Consider the following 15,020-nt stretch of genomic DNA (forward strand, 5'->3'; position numbering starts at 1 on the left):
TCCTTATCAGGCTGGCGTCACCTGCCGCCCTTATCTCTGCCACGTGCGGCTGGCAGGGCGGTTCCGACGGGCCTTTCCAAGCAGCTGCCCGTTACGGGGCGGGCTGCCTTCTGCTGGGTTCGCTTTCTCACGCTTCGTGTGGTTTTTCCCATTCGCGGGACGCGGCTCAGGTGTGTTCCCGGCAGGCCACAAAGAGCAGGTGGCGCCGCGCAAACTGTCATGCAGTTCGCATTTCTAAAAAGCCGATCGCTTAGTGCGGCAGCATTTGCCCTCTGGAACTCCCTGCCCCTTGACCTCAGGCAGGCGCCTTCGCCGCCCTCTCTCGCCTCGCTGGGGAGAGCAGGGTGCGCAAGACATTCTGGTTCAGGAAAGCCTGTGCACACGCGTTAGTTTATTGCCGATTTTATGTTCTAAAGAGTTGCTTTTATTGACAGCCTAATTGTTTTATTCTCTTTGTAAGCCGCAGTTTTTTATGACATTGATGGAATAATTACGGTAAGTGTCTCTATCCCCACGAGCGACGGTGTCTCTGCGCGGGACTGGGGCGCAGGATAGCGAGGAAGGACTGCTGCCTGCGCTTCCCGCCCCCGGCCTGGACGGGGGTCTGCGGCGGCAGAAGGAACCGGCGAGGCGGCGGCGACGGATGGGAATGCAGACTTTTATTGGAGGGGGCAAAGGGGGTCTGCGCAGTCGTGGCCCTCCAGGCGCTGCCGGGGGTCTCGGCTTAGTCAGTCCCTGCGACACCTCCATCCCGAGCGGGGGGCCACTTGCAGCTGCTTGTGGCCCTTGACTGGGGGGAACTGGCTGCTCTTGAGTGTGACGTGCAGCTGCCGGGGGCCGCTCTTGTAGGGCGTCAGCTGGAGCCGGACGCTGGTCTGCTTCCGGGGGCCCAGGGGCCCCAACCTGCAAAGAGAAGAAGAGCCTGGCAGGGAGGAGACCAAAGGGACGGCACACTTTCCTTTCTTACCAGCTCTGAGGCAGTGATGAGCCCCAAATGGCGGGGGGGGGAGGGGGGCCCCCACAGTGCCAAGGAGGCATAAACCATAGCAGCGTAAAGTTGGAATGGAACCTAAGAGTCATCTAGATCAACCCCCTGAAGTGGAGAAAATAAATAAATCATCTGTCATCAAGGATGCTTCAGTTGAGATTCCTGAATTGCGGGGGTTGGACTAGATGACCCTCAGGGGTCCCTTCCAACTCTACAGTTCTATGATTCTGTCCCTGACAGGTGGCCATCCAGCCTCTTGACCAAAGAGAAGGAAGATATATGGAGGCCCCTGTGGGAGAGGGTCTTCGTCGCCTTCTCCTCTCTCTCTTTCTCTCTCTGCCCCTTCACCCCCTTCATGACAATATACAACATCTCCCTCCCTGACTGGCAACAAAGGCCTTGGCCCCCAATGCTACGCTCCTGTAAATCAGAAAGGACTCTTGTCAATCAGAAAGGAGGCTAAATCTTCCAGTTTGTGTGGTTGCTTATTCCTTTTTCCCTAAAGACTCTTTAGGCACATATTTCCCTGCTTGTAGGTCTCTCTGCTGTTTGTAGTTCCGCGGTGCCAGAGAGGCAACTGAATGTGTTGCTGGGCCCCTGACTTCCAGAAATGGCTCCCGAGCTGATAGTGGACGGCGAAGGAGAAGGGACCGCGTGCAGAGTCACACACACATGGAGCAGGGGGAGGATCCTGCCCCAAAGATCTCCCAAGCAGCACAGACTGTGAATTGACTGCGTTGCTCCCTAACCATCCTTTGGCTGCACTTCCTCCAGGAGATCAAGCGCTGGGAGTGGAAGCCTCCCCCCAAGGGGGCAGCAGCCACACCTAACAAATGCCTCTTCCTGCTACAGATAGGTAGCCGTGTTGGTCTGCCATAGTCAAAATAAAAAAATTCCTTCCAGTAGCACCTTAAAGACCAACTAAGTTAGTTAGTGCATGCACACGAAAGCTCATACCAAGAACTAACTTAGTTGGTCTTTAAGGTGCTACTGGAAGGAATTTTTTTATTTTGACTCTTCCTGCTAGTTAGCCGGAGAAGGAGCCAAGACCCCCGAGATGTATTGCTGAGAGGCAGAGACTCAGACCATAGAAATACAATTGGTAGAGAGGGCTCTGTGTGATGCCATTTCCCCTCCTCTCTAGGAGAGGGAGGAGCATAGAGTACTTCCTCTGCCTCTCTCTTCCTTTGACCACAAAGAGGGCAAATGTCGCCTGTGCCAGGCAGATGCCAGCTGGTTATACTGTACATGTAAGTATTTTGCTTGCATAGCTTTTATTATTGCTGTTGCTGTGATCCAGTGCATGGTTATAAAGTAAGTCAGTCTTATTTTACTTCCTTCCCAAGTTGTTGCCTGAACAAAGTTTTACAGTCTGTGATTTTAAATTTTGCTGCCAAGGATGGGATTTTGAAACTGCTCACCCCATGCCTGTGGGCGCCTGGAGGGATGAGTTGCAACCAGCCTCCCTGCCCCCCTGCCCCCTTACTCACTGTATCTGGGGCTGGCCCTTCACCAGCCCACTGCCTTCCATGGTCAAGACGCAGTTGCCCACGGGCTCCCAAAGGGGGTTGGCAAACACCACCTGGAGCGGGAAGGGCTGGTTCACCACCACGGAGGCCAATACCTGTGCCAAGGAGCAAGCGGTTAGGAGCAGAAGGGAGGCGGGCTCTTTGGGACAGGTGCCCACCCCCCAGCCCTCTCTTTGCCTGGCCTGAAGCTTGGGCGGGGGGGGGGCAAGGTTGTTCCCCACTCTGAAGAAGGCTGGGATGTTTCTTGCTGAGCCTGCGTGGCTTTAGCCCACCCAAACCACGTTGGAGGGTTGCAAGGTGTGTGCCAGGGAGGGAGCCGGTCATGTGTCTGGCTCCTTTGCCCCCAGGAACAGAGCCTTTGGAAAACCTGCACTCGACCCCACAGTAGCCGTCCCATCTCCCAGGTGAGCAGCCCACTGTGCCACCCCCGCCAGCCCAGAGGCGATGTGCCTACGTGGATGTCTAGGCTGGGGCTGGCCATGGTGATGGTTTTCTCTGCCAGGGTCTTCAGCCAGGTAGTGTTCTCCTCGCCCAGCGCGATGATGCGAAGCTGCTTATCCTCTCCCAGCTGCTGCCCGTACTGCTGGTAGGAGATGGTCCAGGGAAGCTCCTTCTCTGCAAAGAGGCCCGTGTCAGAGGCGGGCGGCACTCCTTCACCCGGGAGGCCTGCCCGCTCCCCCCCCTCCCGCTCGCCTTACCTTCCCTGGGGCGGAGGGAGAGGTACAGGGTCTCCTGCCAGAAGGGCGGCCGCGGGTGGCCATCGTGCAGCACGGCCTGGGCGCTGAGGCTCAGCTTGAGCTCCTTGTGGACAAACTCCAGGTTGCAGGCCGCCAGCACCAGCCGGATGTCCTGGCCCACCTCAGGACTCTCCACCAGCTGGAGCTTCAGAGAGGTCTGGGCCACGGCCGGCGGCGGCTCCCGGGTCCTGTCCTCCACAGAGGCAGAGAACGCAACCGGAAGGACTCCCGACCTGTATCGCGCTGGGGGGCTGAGCGGCTGCCTCTGGCCGAGGGCCTTCAGGAACACACGGCGCTCTGCCAGGGAGCCTGGGGGGAAGGACAAGGCAAGGCCAGTGAGTGTGCGAGGTGAGGCACAGCCCCCCCCCCCCCGGGTCCGGAGCTTGGCTAAGGGAGGAAAAGTTTGGATTTGGATTTAATATCCCGCTTTATTCACTACCCGAAGGAATCTCAAAGCAGCTAACATTCTCCTTTCCCTTCCTCCCCCACAACAAACACTCTGTGAGGTGAGTGGGGCTGAGAGACTTCAAAGAAGTGTGACTGGCCCAAGGTCACCCAGCAGCTGCAGGTGGAGGAGCGGAGACGCGAACCTGGTTCCCCAGATTACGAGTCCACCGCTCTTAACCACTACACCACACTGGCGGAGGAGTTTGGGAGCCATCAGAGGCACCAGATCTCTGCTAGCCTACTTGCAGTCTGCATAAGATGATCCCTGCAGGACGAGGCCCCAGGAGGCCCTCCTAGTCCCAGTGGGAAACCAGCAAGCAGGACCCCCGAGCACCAGAGCAGCCCCCTCCCCTCCTGTGGCTTCCAGCAACTGGGACTGTGTTCCTGTCTCTCACCAGGGAGGCAGAGCAGAATCAGCAGGGTTAGCAGCCCTGAACTTATTTATGTTATTTTACTTGCTTACTAAATTTATAAACTGCCCGCCCTTCATCCAAAGATCACAGGGTGGTTTTTACAGCATAAAGATACAAAACGAAAACACAAAATACATAGCATAACAAAAACAAGCAGAAAAACCAGTAACAAACACCTTGAAAAAAGCCATAGATTGTTTAACCAGCCTAAGGCCTGGGAGAAGAGGAATGTTTCTGCCTAACACCGAAAGACATGTAATGAAGGCGCCAGGCGGGACTCCCTGGGGGAAGCATTCTACAAGCAGGGAGGAGCCACTGCAGAAAAGGTCCATTCTCATGCAGCCACCCTCCGGACCTCTTGCGGAGGAGTCACACGAAGAACGGCCTCAGAGGATGATCGCAGGGTCCAGGTCAGTCATATCCTGAGTTATTGAAGGCTTTATAGGTCAGCACCAGCACTTGGAATTGGGTCTGGAAACAAATTGGCAGCCAGAGCAGTTGGGCCAGGATTGGCATTAAATACTCCACCCATCTTGCCCCAACGAGCAACCTGGCCACCGCATTCTGCACCAGGGGAAGTTTCTGAACTCTCATCAGAGCCAGCCCCACGCATAATGTGTTGCGGTCATCTAAGCTGGAGGTTTCCAGAGCATGGACCACAGAAGGGGGCAGCTGGGCCACCAGATGAAGCTGCTAGAAAGCACTCTGGGCCACTGAGACCACCTGACCCAGAAGTACCCCCAAGTTGCATACCCACTCCTTCAGAGGGAGTGTAACCCCATCAAGGCCACTTCCCGCCATCCAGTCTAGGGAACCACCCTGATCCGGAGTGAACTTCAGTTGGCCGGCGCTCATCCAGTCCATTATCAAGACCAGACAATAGTCCAGCACTTCCACTGCCCACCTGTAGATGTAAAGGACAGCTGTGTGTCATCAGCGTATTGCAGACAAGGGACTCCAGATGACCCCACTCAGTGGTTTCATGTGGATCTTTTTGAAGGAGTTTTGCAGCTGCTGTTTTTTAGAGCAGAGCTCGTAGAAGCCACTCCCAGCTGGTGCTCCGGCTGCTTGAGGTTTCCTGCAGCGGCAGCTTCCTCCCTGTGGCCCCAGGCCCTCAAAGACCCAATCGTGCAAGAACAATCGTGCGCCACAAAGCCCATCCCCAGCCAACTGCCTTGACAATGCAGCAACCCTCAGGCTCACCCGTGAGGTGCTTGTGGCAGCCTCTTAGCAGCCAGGGAACCTGGGCTTCCTGCTTTCCCTGTGCCCCAGCCACTAAAGGCGCTTTGCTGCCACCATCGCAAGCAGGATCAGACATGCTGGCTGAGAATTTCACAGCCTTCAGATGAGGGAATAGCACCCTGCAATTTAGGAGCCTGCTGGCCCTCAGGAGGCCTCTCCACCGGCTCTGACTCCAGGCCAGAACAAGCTGTTCTGCTCCTCTGTAACCGCCTGCAGGAGTGGTGAATCCAGATTACATCTTCTGAGTCAGGCCAGCTGGCCGGGTGCAGGATGCATTTATGGGTGGCCGTGGGATTCCTCCATCTCCGTACCTTCTGGGTATTTGTAGGCGCTGGTGATGTCCTCCCGCTCCTCGCTCCCAACGCATTTGGTGCTGATGTTGTTCCCCACAGCACTGGTGTCCCACTGGAGCTTCTCCTTCCTTGCCCCGTCCAGCAGCCAAGCCACACGGTCAGCATTCACCATGGAGAACACAAAGGGGGCATCAAAGCGCACGTCCACGTCTCCCTCCCGGATGGCGCTGACAGGGGCTGGCCCACAGCAGTATAGCCCTGCCAGGAGGGAAGGGAAATGTCAGGGCTGGATCAGGCCAGGGGCCCATCAGGCCAGCATCCCGTTCTCACAGCTGGGAGCCCACAAACTGGACCTGGGCGCAGGGGCCCCCTCCCCACCTGTGGCTTCCCAAAACTGGAGTTCAGATGCTGTGGAGTCAGAGCAGGGCCTCCCTGGGTAGGAGCCACCCATATCCCTGCGCTCCCTTCCTCATAAGGCAGTTGCTCCACCCCCTGGATCATTTCAGTCGCCCTTTCTGACCCTCTTCCAACTCCACAATATCCTTTAGGTGACCAGAACTGTGCATAGTACTCCAAATGTGGTCGCACCTTAGACTGGTATACTCTAAGGTTATGATATTGGGAGTTTTATTTCCCGTTCCTTCCCTAAAGATCTGTAGCATGACATTGGCCTTTTTCACAGCTTCCACCCACTGGCTCAGCGTCTTCATGGGGCTGCCCCTCAAGGTCCCCCAGAGACAGAGAGACGCATGATGGGGAAACAGTCAGGCCAAGCCCAGGCCAGGCTGGAAGGAGGAGCGGGGGGAACGCACCGTTGCTGCGCTCCTGGGGGGTGGCATCCAGGACCTGCCAGCCATGGTAGCCGGGGGGAAGGTCTCTGCGCGCCATCCAGCACTCATTCCACACGTGGAAGTTCCTGCAGCAGAAGACAAGCAGAGCCCAAAGAGATGGTCTCTCTAGCTGGGAGGGGTGGGCTTTGTGGTAAGATGGACCTCTGGGGTCATCATGAGGGAGGGGGGAATCACAGCATCCCTGACAGATGTCCCCCCCCCCCAGCCTCCGCTTGGGGCTGTATCTCTCTCTGGGCAGAGAAGAGCCCAGTCTTGGGTTTGGTCGGAGGTCAAAGGCCACCTGGGAAGGAAAGCCCTTGCCTCACTCCATCCCTGGCAAGGAGCCCCTGAGTCAGGGTGGTCCTCCCTCCATCACGTGACGCAGAGAAGAAGGGGCCCCAGAGGATTTGGCAGTCGGGATGGGAGGGGGAAAGGGCCCCCCAGGAGGCAGCCCCATCTCACCAGATGCTGTCCCTGCTCTCTGTGGGCAGGAGGTGCCCGGCCTTGTCATAGAAGACATCGATAATCAGGTTCCCGTCCTTCTCGTGCCCCGAGTCAAAGTTGGTCACCACTCGTGAAGGGATCCCGAGGCATCGCAGCACTGGGGAGAGGAGGGTGCAGCTGTGTGCCGTCCTGGGCAGCTGGGACCCCTCCCCACCTGCTGCCCTCCAGCTTCTGCTGGGGGAGCCAAGTGCTGCTGTGTCGTCCCCCCCCCACCACCGGGGAAGGGATGGCTGTGCCAGTTCTGCCGGGATCCTGTCCTTGGCTCCTGTAACTAGCCTCTGAGCATGCTAATAGCGAGAGGAGCAGCAGCTTCAGCTTCCAGTGATAAAGCAGCTGGGGTGAGGCTCTTACAGGGACCCCCATATCTGCCCCATTTCCCATGGGGCCAGTCTCTGGGCCCCAAGAGTAAAGTCTCTCTCTGTGTGTGTGTGTGTCTGTGTGTGTGTGCGCGCGCGCATCAGAGGGGACTCGGGGGTCCATTTCTCCAGCTCACTATTTGGCCGCCCCACCTGCCTCTCCCTTTGGCCCAGATGGGCCACCTGCTTTCACCGACAGTATTTTAAAGTTGCCCTGTGTTTTGCTATCCGCCCCCCCCGTCCACTTCCCCTTAAGTACCAACCTCTCTACGAGGTTTCAGTCAGGGAAAATGCTGTGTTTCTTAAATTCCTTGCTAGGTGAGGAAGTTCCCAAATGCAACCTATCACTTTCCTATTCAAAATACAGCTGCTTCTCATTTCACAACGATCTTGGCAAATAGTAGCCGGACAGTCCCCTCCGCCCTGTCCCTTCTGGCTTTGCAGGTGAAGCAGAGGCCTCCACGTTTCCCTGGGGAGTTGCTCCCAGCATGCATTGCTCCCCATCCCTACCTGTGCACATCACGGCTGCAAAGACCCAGCACTGCCCATACTTGACCGGCCGGCCCCCGCTGTGGTCCCACTGGGTCAGGATGGCGATGCTGCCACTCCACTCGGTGGGGCGGACGCCCCCGGAATAGTCCTCGCTCCAGTTGCCCAGGAGGACCCCGTTGTCATCGTTGCTGTTGATCTGGGGGGGGGGGAGGCAGGCAGCCCCATGAGTGCCAGAGGACCCCTCCAGGCAAAGCCAAGCTCACAGCCACTGGACTGAGCCTCCCAAAGTACTTTGAACCTGCAGCCTCATATAGCTAACTCGAGTGTGTTTGAGCCTAATTGGTTCATGAAGGGGTTAAGCCATAGAGTCAGCTGTCCTGCCAGCCTCAGCCTATGTCATCACCTGTCACTGGGAGAGGAATTGGGTCACCAAACCTTTGTGTTTTTTCTCTCTCCCTCCCTGTGAGGAGCTCTGAGCTGCTTGCTCCAGCCACATGGCTTTAGCCAGCATCTTTTGTTTCAGACAGAACAGAGTCCTAAACCAGTCTTTTCCTCAGCCAGTTAATGTTCTGGCAGCTGCACCTTGCAAGGGCAGCCCTACCCACAATGCATTGCAGCAGTCGAAACGGGAGCCTGGAGCACCTCTGCCACGTGCCTGCTCTTTCCGGGGGAAGGAAAACTGTCTGTGTACATGCAGTTGTTTTTAATTTTAAAGGGTTTTTAATTGTTTTTGCTGTGTTGTGAAACAGCTTCAAGGTGCTTCTCGGGAAGTGATTTATAAGCGGAATAAGCTATGGCAACCCCACCTGGAACAGCCTGTACACTGTATTCCTGGGTGGCAGGCGTGGGGCAGGGGGAAGGCTATGCCTCTTGCGCATTCTGCATTGCACTGTCTCCTGGCTGAGGGCAAGTCCAGCCAACGGCTTTGGGTCCCCATCTCAGAAGGTCCCACCAGCCCCACCCTGAGCAGATCAGGGAACAGCCCGGGGGGCGGGTGTCCCACAGCGCTGGGTGGTCCCAGCAGCTCTTACCATGGCGCTCAGCACCCGGCTGACGTAGACGGGGCTGTTGCGCAAGGAGCAATCCCTGCCCGGGTCGTGCAAGAAGTGCAGGCTCCTGTCCAACAGCTTCAGGCAGATGCCCACAATGCCCTCCTCAAACTGCAGAGGAAGAGGAGAAAGAAGGCGGCCAGCTCAGCATGCAGAAGGTCTCCAGCTCCAGGTGGGCTGGGAGAGACTCCTGCCTGAAATCCCGGAGAGCTGCTGCTGCTGCTGCCAGTCAGTGTGGGCAATACTCAGCTAGATGGCGCAATGGCCTGACTTGGTATGAGGCAGCTTTCTATGTTCTTTCCTAAGAAAAGCAAACTTGGACGATTGCAGGCTCAGCTGCATTGCTGCTCTTTGGCCTGGCCAGGTTCTTCTTCTGGACGGGGGCCAAGGAGAACTGGGGGAGGGAGGGCAGGGCCTTGTCTGGCTGGGGCTTGTGGGTGTGGCTCTCCCCCTGCACTTGCTGGACTCCAACTCCCAGCTGCCCCAGCCAGGCCAGTGGTCAGGGATGGAGAGGTCGGCTGGAAGTCCAGTCATGCCTTCGGAGCCCCATCTTCAGTCGGCCCTGGACCAGGGGAGGCTGCCCGTCCTGCAGCACTTCGCCTTCCTAAATGGGGCTTCCATGGCCAGAGCCACTCTGCCTTAGTGTGGTGAAGAAGAATTGGGGAAGCGGTGGGTCTCAGGCGCTGCTTGACGGGGCTTCCCACTGGGTTGGCCCCTGTGAGGATGGGACTAGAGTCCTTGGCCTGATCCAGCACCGGGGTTTGCCTGAGGTACTTGCCTGCCCAAAGTTCCAGGGAATGGGCCGGATCCAGTCCTTGTTTCCCTGGTAGATGAGGCCCTGCTCGTTCAGGACGTACTCCTCCCTCTCCAGCTCGCTCTCCAGGTAAACGTCATCATCTGAGAGGCAGGGGAGGGGGCAGGTCAGAGTAGGGAAGCCCCTCCCCCAGGAGGCAGGGGAGGAGAGGGGGGGTTCTCGAGGGCCACTAGCCAGGCAGCTCTGCTCTGCCTCCACAGCTGCTGACAGCAAGGCTTCTGAATGCGCAGGAGGGAAGGGGGCTGCGCTGGTGCTCTGCTTCTGCTTGTGGGTTTCCCCAACTGGAGCATCTGGTTGGCCCCTGTGAGAACGGGATGTGGGCCGGGGGGGGGGGGGCTTGGCCTGATCCAGCAGGCTCTCCCGAGGTTCTCTGGAGGGTTGTGAGAGGCACCTTCCCCTCCTGGGACCCAGCCTCACCTCCAGGCCCCTGTGGATCCTGCGGCCTGGGGCAGTTGCCTCCCCTTGCCTCATGGGTGTGCTGGCCCCACTCCCCTCCATTGCTGGGGGGAATGCCAGGCTCCCTCCCACTGAACAGATGCCCAGGAAAGCCCCCCCCCATGCTCCCAGCCCCTGCCCCCAGATGCAGACCCAGGACTCTTCCGCTGCAGCGCTGAGCAAGGAATAGACCCTGGCAGGGTTGGGGGAGATTAGCAGCCCAAGCTAACAAATACCTTAAAGACCAACTAAGTTAGTTCTTGGTATGAGCTTTCGTGTGCATGCACACTTCTTCAGATACACAGATAAGTGTGCATGCACACGAAAGCTCATACCAAGAACTAACTTAGTTGGTCTTTAAGGTGCTACTGGAAGGAATTTTTTTATTTTGACTATGGCAGACCAACACGGCTACCTATCTGTAACAAATCCCTGTTCTTGCTAGAAAGTACGAGAAGGAACAGAGTCCTCAGAGCTGCATTGCTGATAGGCAGCGACCCAGACCACAGAAATACAATTGGAGAGGGCTCCTAGAGGCGTAAATTGCAATTAGTATCTTCTCTCCCACCCATTGAAACCCACCCCACAGTTCAGGGTCTGAAGGAACTGCCCAAATGCCCCCCCACACACCATACCTGGGCACCAGGCATTGAAGAGCAGGATGAAGTCCCCCAGGTAGTAGAACTTGGAGGTGTGGTCGGAGTCGACGCGGATCTTCAGCTGGTAACGCCCAATGGGGGCCCCAGCCGGAGGCCAGACAACGACGTCCGTGGATCGGGGCCCACTGGCGGCGCTGGCGGTGGCTCTCCAGGCGCGCTTCGAGTCTGGATGTCCTGGCCCCACCGGGAAGATGGATTGTGTCCCTGCCTGCTGGTCTGGCTGAGGCCCTGCAGAGTAAGGGGGGAGTCAAGGGGAGCGGAGGGTCTCTCGCAGGGGGTCAGGCCAGGTCAAGGCAGCCCAGTGGGGCATGGAGCAGCTAGGAAGGGCTGCAAGGGGGCTGCCATCATCACAATCACGGCCGTGGAAGGTGGGAGCTGGCTTGCCCACAGAGGCTGCCCCTTGGTGGGCCACCGTGCCCCCTCCCCATGCTGTCTACTGCACTAGAGCAACAGAGACACGGCCTGGGAGAGGGTTCAAGTCTCCACACTTAAGCATGACATTCCCGGGGTGACCTTTGGGGCCAGACACTGCCTGTCTCAGTCTAACCTTCCTCACAGGGCTGTTGTTGTGGGGATTAGAGGAGGACTAAGACCTGGGAGACGAGGGTTAAAATCCCCATAAAGCCATGAAGCTCCCTGGGTGTGACCTTGGGCCAGACACTGCCTTTGGGGGGGGGTATAAATACAATAATGAATACTTAAAATAGATCCCCTGTTCCCTGCTTTTGTCTGCAGCACCCACTGCCGCTAAACGAGACCCTTTCAGCTGCTGCTGCTGCTGGCAATAGGACCCCTCTGGGTCTCCGCCAAGGTCTGGGACTCCCTTGGCACCTGCTGGCAGGCAGAACTCTGGGCTTCCCACTCCAGGTGCTCCAGTGACCTTGGTTGGACTCAGGGCTGCAATCATAAAATGGTCCCTGGGGGTCCAGACCCCTGAAATGCAGGAATCTCAACTAGATCAAGACCATCCAACCTCTATTTAAAAGCCTCCAGGGAAGGAGAGTCCACAACATCCCGAGGGAGATTGTTGACTGTCAAAAGTTCTTCCTGATGTTGGAATCCCCTTTCTTGCAGCTAGAAGGCATGGATTCAAGTCCTACCATCCAGAGCAGGAGAAAAAAAGCTTCCTCCATCTTTCATGTGACAGCCCTTCAGATATTTGGAGATGACTCTCAGATCTCCTCTTAACCGTTCCTCATAAGGCTTGGTTGCACACAGGCAGGCAGCATTTGCCAGGCAGTCCAGATGGAAGACAGGGAGGGGCGCAGAGACCCCTGTGGACAAGGCAGACCACAGGACCCAGAAGAGGCCTCGGGGCTTGCAGCAGGTCCTGTGCCATTGGGTAGGCCTCCTCAGAGGAAGGATGGCGCTGCCCTGGATGTGGTGAGGGCTGAGGGCCAGAAGAAGAGCCCCCAGTGGCCGACCTGGTCCAGCCTCCAGTGGCTGAACAGTGTCTGTGGGAAACCAGCAGGCAGGATTTGAGCCCAAGTTCTTTTCCCTCCTGAGGCTTCCAGCAGCCTCTGGTGTGCAGAAACACTTGCAGCCTCCGACTGGAGGCAGAGCCTTCAATAGCCCCTCCTGCATGCAGGTGCCTAATCGTCTTGTCTCTCCTCTCCCCTCATGGGTTGGAGACCCCAGGCCAAGCCCCTTCCTCTCCCTCCCCCCCTGCTCCTACCTGTCTCTGCAATCAGGTGCAGGGAGTCTCCGTGCAGGTAGCCTCGACCCTGGAAGTGGAGGGTGATGGTGAAGGGCTGCCCCCGCCGCGCAATCACCTGCTGGCCCCCCATCTCCGCTGTGCGGTGCTGCAGGTTGTTCCTGGTGCTGTGCCAAGTGATGAACGCCAGCTGCAGTTCTACCAAAGAGCAGAAGGACGTCAGCGGAGACTGCTGGCCAGGGGCCCGTCTCATTCTGTTCTCTCAGTGGCCAGCTGAATGCTTCTGGGAAGCCCCAGGTAGGACCATAGAGTTGGAAGGGACCCCCAAAGGTCATCTAGCCCAGCCCCCTGCAATGCAGGAATCTCCACTAAAGTATCCGTGGCAGGTGGCCATTCAGCCTCTGCTTAAGAACCTCCAAAGCCACCATCTCCCACTCTTGCTCCCCACAATTCTAAGCTAGACTGCCTCTGTCCATGGAGGCTCCATTTAGCAACCATAAGACCCTAAGAAGAGCCCTGTAGCTGCTGGATCAGGAGGGGCCCATTTAGCCCAGCTAGGTGCCCATGGTGGGAAGCCAGCAAGAGGGTTGGAGCCCAGAAGGACTCCCAGAGAAGCCTTGCTGGCTCCAGCTGTGGAAGAGCAGAGCCATCCTTGCTTGCGGCCCCTGAAATCCCCAGGGAGGGGACCTGCAGGCTGAGGACGGCCTGGAAGCAGAGCCTGCCCTCCTCTCCCCCTGGGCTCACCCCTTCCCCATCCTCAGAACCGGCGCCCGTCCCCCAGGCTCCCCCCGCCGCCCCCCAGGCCAGGACTCACTCGCGGCCATGCTGCTGCTGCTCTGCCAAGCGCCTGCTGAGGAATGCCTCCGGGCTGCTGCTGCTGCCCGCCTTCCTCCTCCCCGGCTGGCCGGAGCCAGAGAGGCGGAGGTGTGGCAGCAGCCACGGCATGAACGATTCACCTTCCTGCTCAGTCACCAACTTTCTTGGCACAGCAGCGTCCCGGGAGCAGGCCGGGTGTGGGCGCGACGGGCACTTGCTGAGAGAAACGTTGCCCCACCTGCCCTCTCTGCTCTCCTCGTGGGAACAGAGGGAGGGAGCAGCTGCCTCTCACCGAGTCAGGCTCCGGCTCTCTCATGCTCGAGAGTGCCTGCTCTGGCTGGCAGCAGCAGCAGCGGCTCCGCAGGGTCTCTGGCAGGGGAGCCTTTCCCAGCCCGACCCAGAATGCTGCTACCAAGCATCAGGCACGGGGCCTCAAAGGACATGGTCACCGTTGGGCGGGGGGGGGGGGACAGCAGTGGCAGACCCCCCCCTCCCTGCAGGGGCTCGGACAGGAGCCAGCCCACAGCCTCGCATCCAGGGGCCAGCGGGTGGGGGGGGGGAGTCCCTGCTGCAGCGCCACCCAGAGGTCGCCTTCGCACAGCGGCTCTGCGGGATAGTGGTCCAAAGAGGCCCTTCTGGTCCTTCGCAGGAACCTGCCCGTGGCCCACCTCACTCAGCGTGGCCAGTGCTGGGGTCACCAACACGGTGCCCGCCAGGGGGGGTTGAATGCTGCTTGCAGCAGTCTGTGTGGGTCGAGGCCAGGGATGATGGGAGCTGTCCTGGAGGACTCCGCCTGGCAGGCATTGACTGGCAGCATCTCTGTCTCACTCTGAAGGGTTTCAGATATCATTCCTTCCTTCCCCACTCATCTGGCTGGGTGTCCCCTGCCCTATCCTTGAGTTATGGCCCTAACAATAAAGGAAGACGCCAGTCCTCTGAATTCGCCAAAAAGGGCTTAAAAGCTGAATTGACGAAAGAGAAAGGAAAGCGAGAGAGAGAGAGAGAGAGAGAGAGCGCGCGCACTCGGAGCTTTTAAGCGCAGACCTGTGCCTGGAAAGAGCAGGCAAAGGGGAATTGCAGAGAAGCCCTGAGTCAGACCACTGGCCTTTCCCACTCAGTTCTGTCTACACCGACTGGCAGCAGCTCCCTGGGGTTTCCCAGGCCTCTCAGGAACTGAACCTGGGTCCTTCTGCATGCCAAGCAAGTGCTCTGCCCTTGTGGAATGTGGGGGGGGGGGTGGTCTCTCCCCCAGAAAGGGCCCAGTGGAGCCCCCCCCCTCTGGCCACATCCACCTGCGAAAGGTCCTGGGAAGCGTAGTTTGTTAAGAGCGCTGACTTCACAGAGCTACAGTTCCCGGCATCCTTATCGAAGGACCGTTCCCAGGATTCCCCACGGATGTCAGGATGTGGCCCTAGCCGGCTCCCCATGTGTGGGAAGAGGGAGGGTCATGGGGGGGGGGCCGGCAGGCGCTTGCAGAGGAGAGAAGCCCTGCCAAGAGGCGGGTGCTGCAACCTGCTCCAGGACCCCCTGCTCCCCCCCCCCCAGCCACAGGCATCTCCTGCCAGCCGGAGGAGCAGGAAGTGGCCCCGCGTTGCCCTCTCTGCCTCTCAGGCGGCCCTGGGCTTTGTGGTGGGCAGGCCAGGACCAGCCTGGGAAACAAAGGCTGAGCCACTGTGGTTTCTGGATTCCTTCTCCCTCCCCTGCCAAGAATGCCTGAGCTGGTGGATTAGCAGCTCCGCCTGTCATTCTGCCTGTGTCTGCC

General features: G+C 58.4%; 1 protein-coding gene across 2 annotated transcripts; it reads right to left on the minus strand.

Moving 5' to 3' along the window:
* Positions 1 to 401: 401 nt before the first annotated feature.
* On the minus strand, positions 402 to 13,488 carry TGM5 (transglutaminase 5). Of its 2 annotated transcripts, XM_082228546.1 has the most exons (13): positions 13,257 to 13,488; positions 12,464 to 12,640; positions 10,765 to 11,016; positions 9,659 to 9,777; positions 8,863 to 8,991; positions 7,850 to 8,027; positions 6,942 to 7,080; positions 6,462 to 6,565; positions 5,668 to 5,907; positions 3,216 to 3,563; positions 2,972 to 3,132; positions 2,479 to 2,612; positions 402 to 903 (listed from the first exon to the last, which is right to left on the minus strand). In XM_082228546.1, the coding sequence occupies exons 1-13, from the start codon at positions 13,264 to 13,266 to the stop codon at positions 729 to 731; spliced, it is 2,166 nt and encodes a 721-aa protein (XP_082084672.1). In that variant the 5' UTR covers positions 13,267 to 13,488; the 3' UTR covers positions 402 to 728. The 2 variants fall into 2 exon arrangements, with proteins under 2 accessions (XP_082084672.1, XP_082084671.1); XM_082228545.1 differs by lacking the exon at positions 13,257 to 13,488 and having other exon boundaries at positions 12,464 to 13,115.
* Between the last annotated feature and the right edge of the window lie 1,532 nt (positions 13,489 to 15,020).

The sequence above is a fragment of the Podarcis vaucheri genome, assembly GCF_965113315.1.
Source record: "Podarcis vaucheri genome assembly, chromosome: 6".
NCBI lineage: Eukaryota > Metazoa > Chordata > Lepidosauria > Squamata > Lacertidae > Podarcis > Podarcis vaucheri.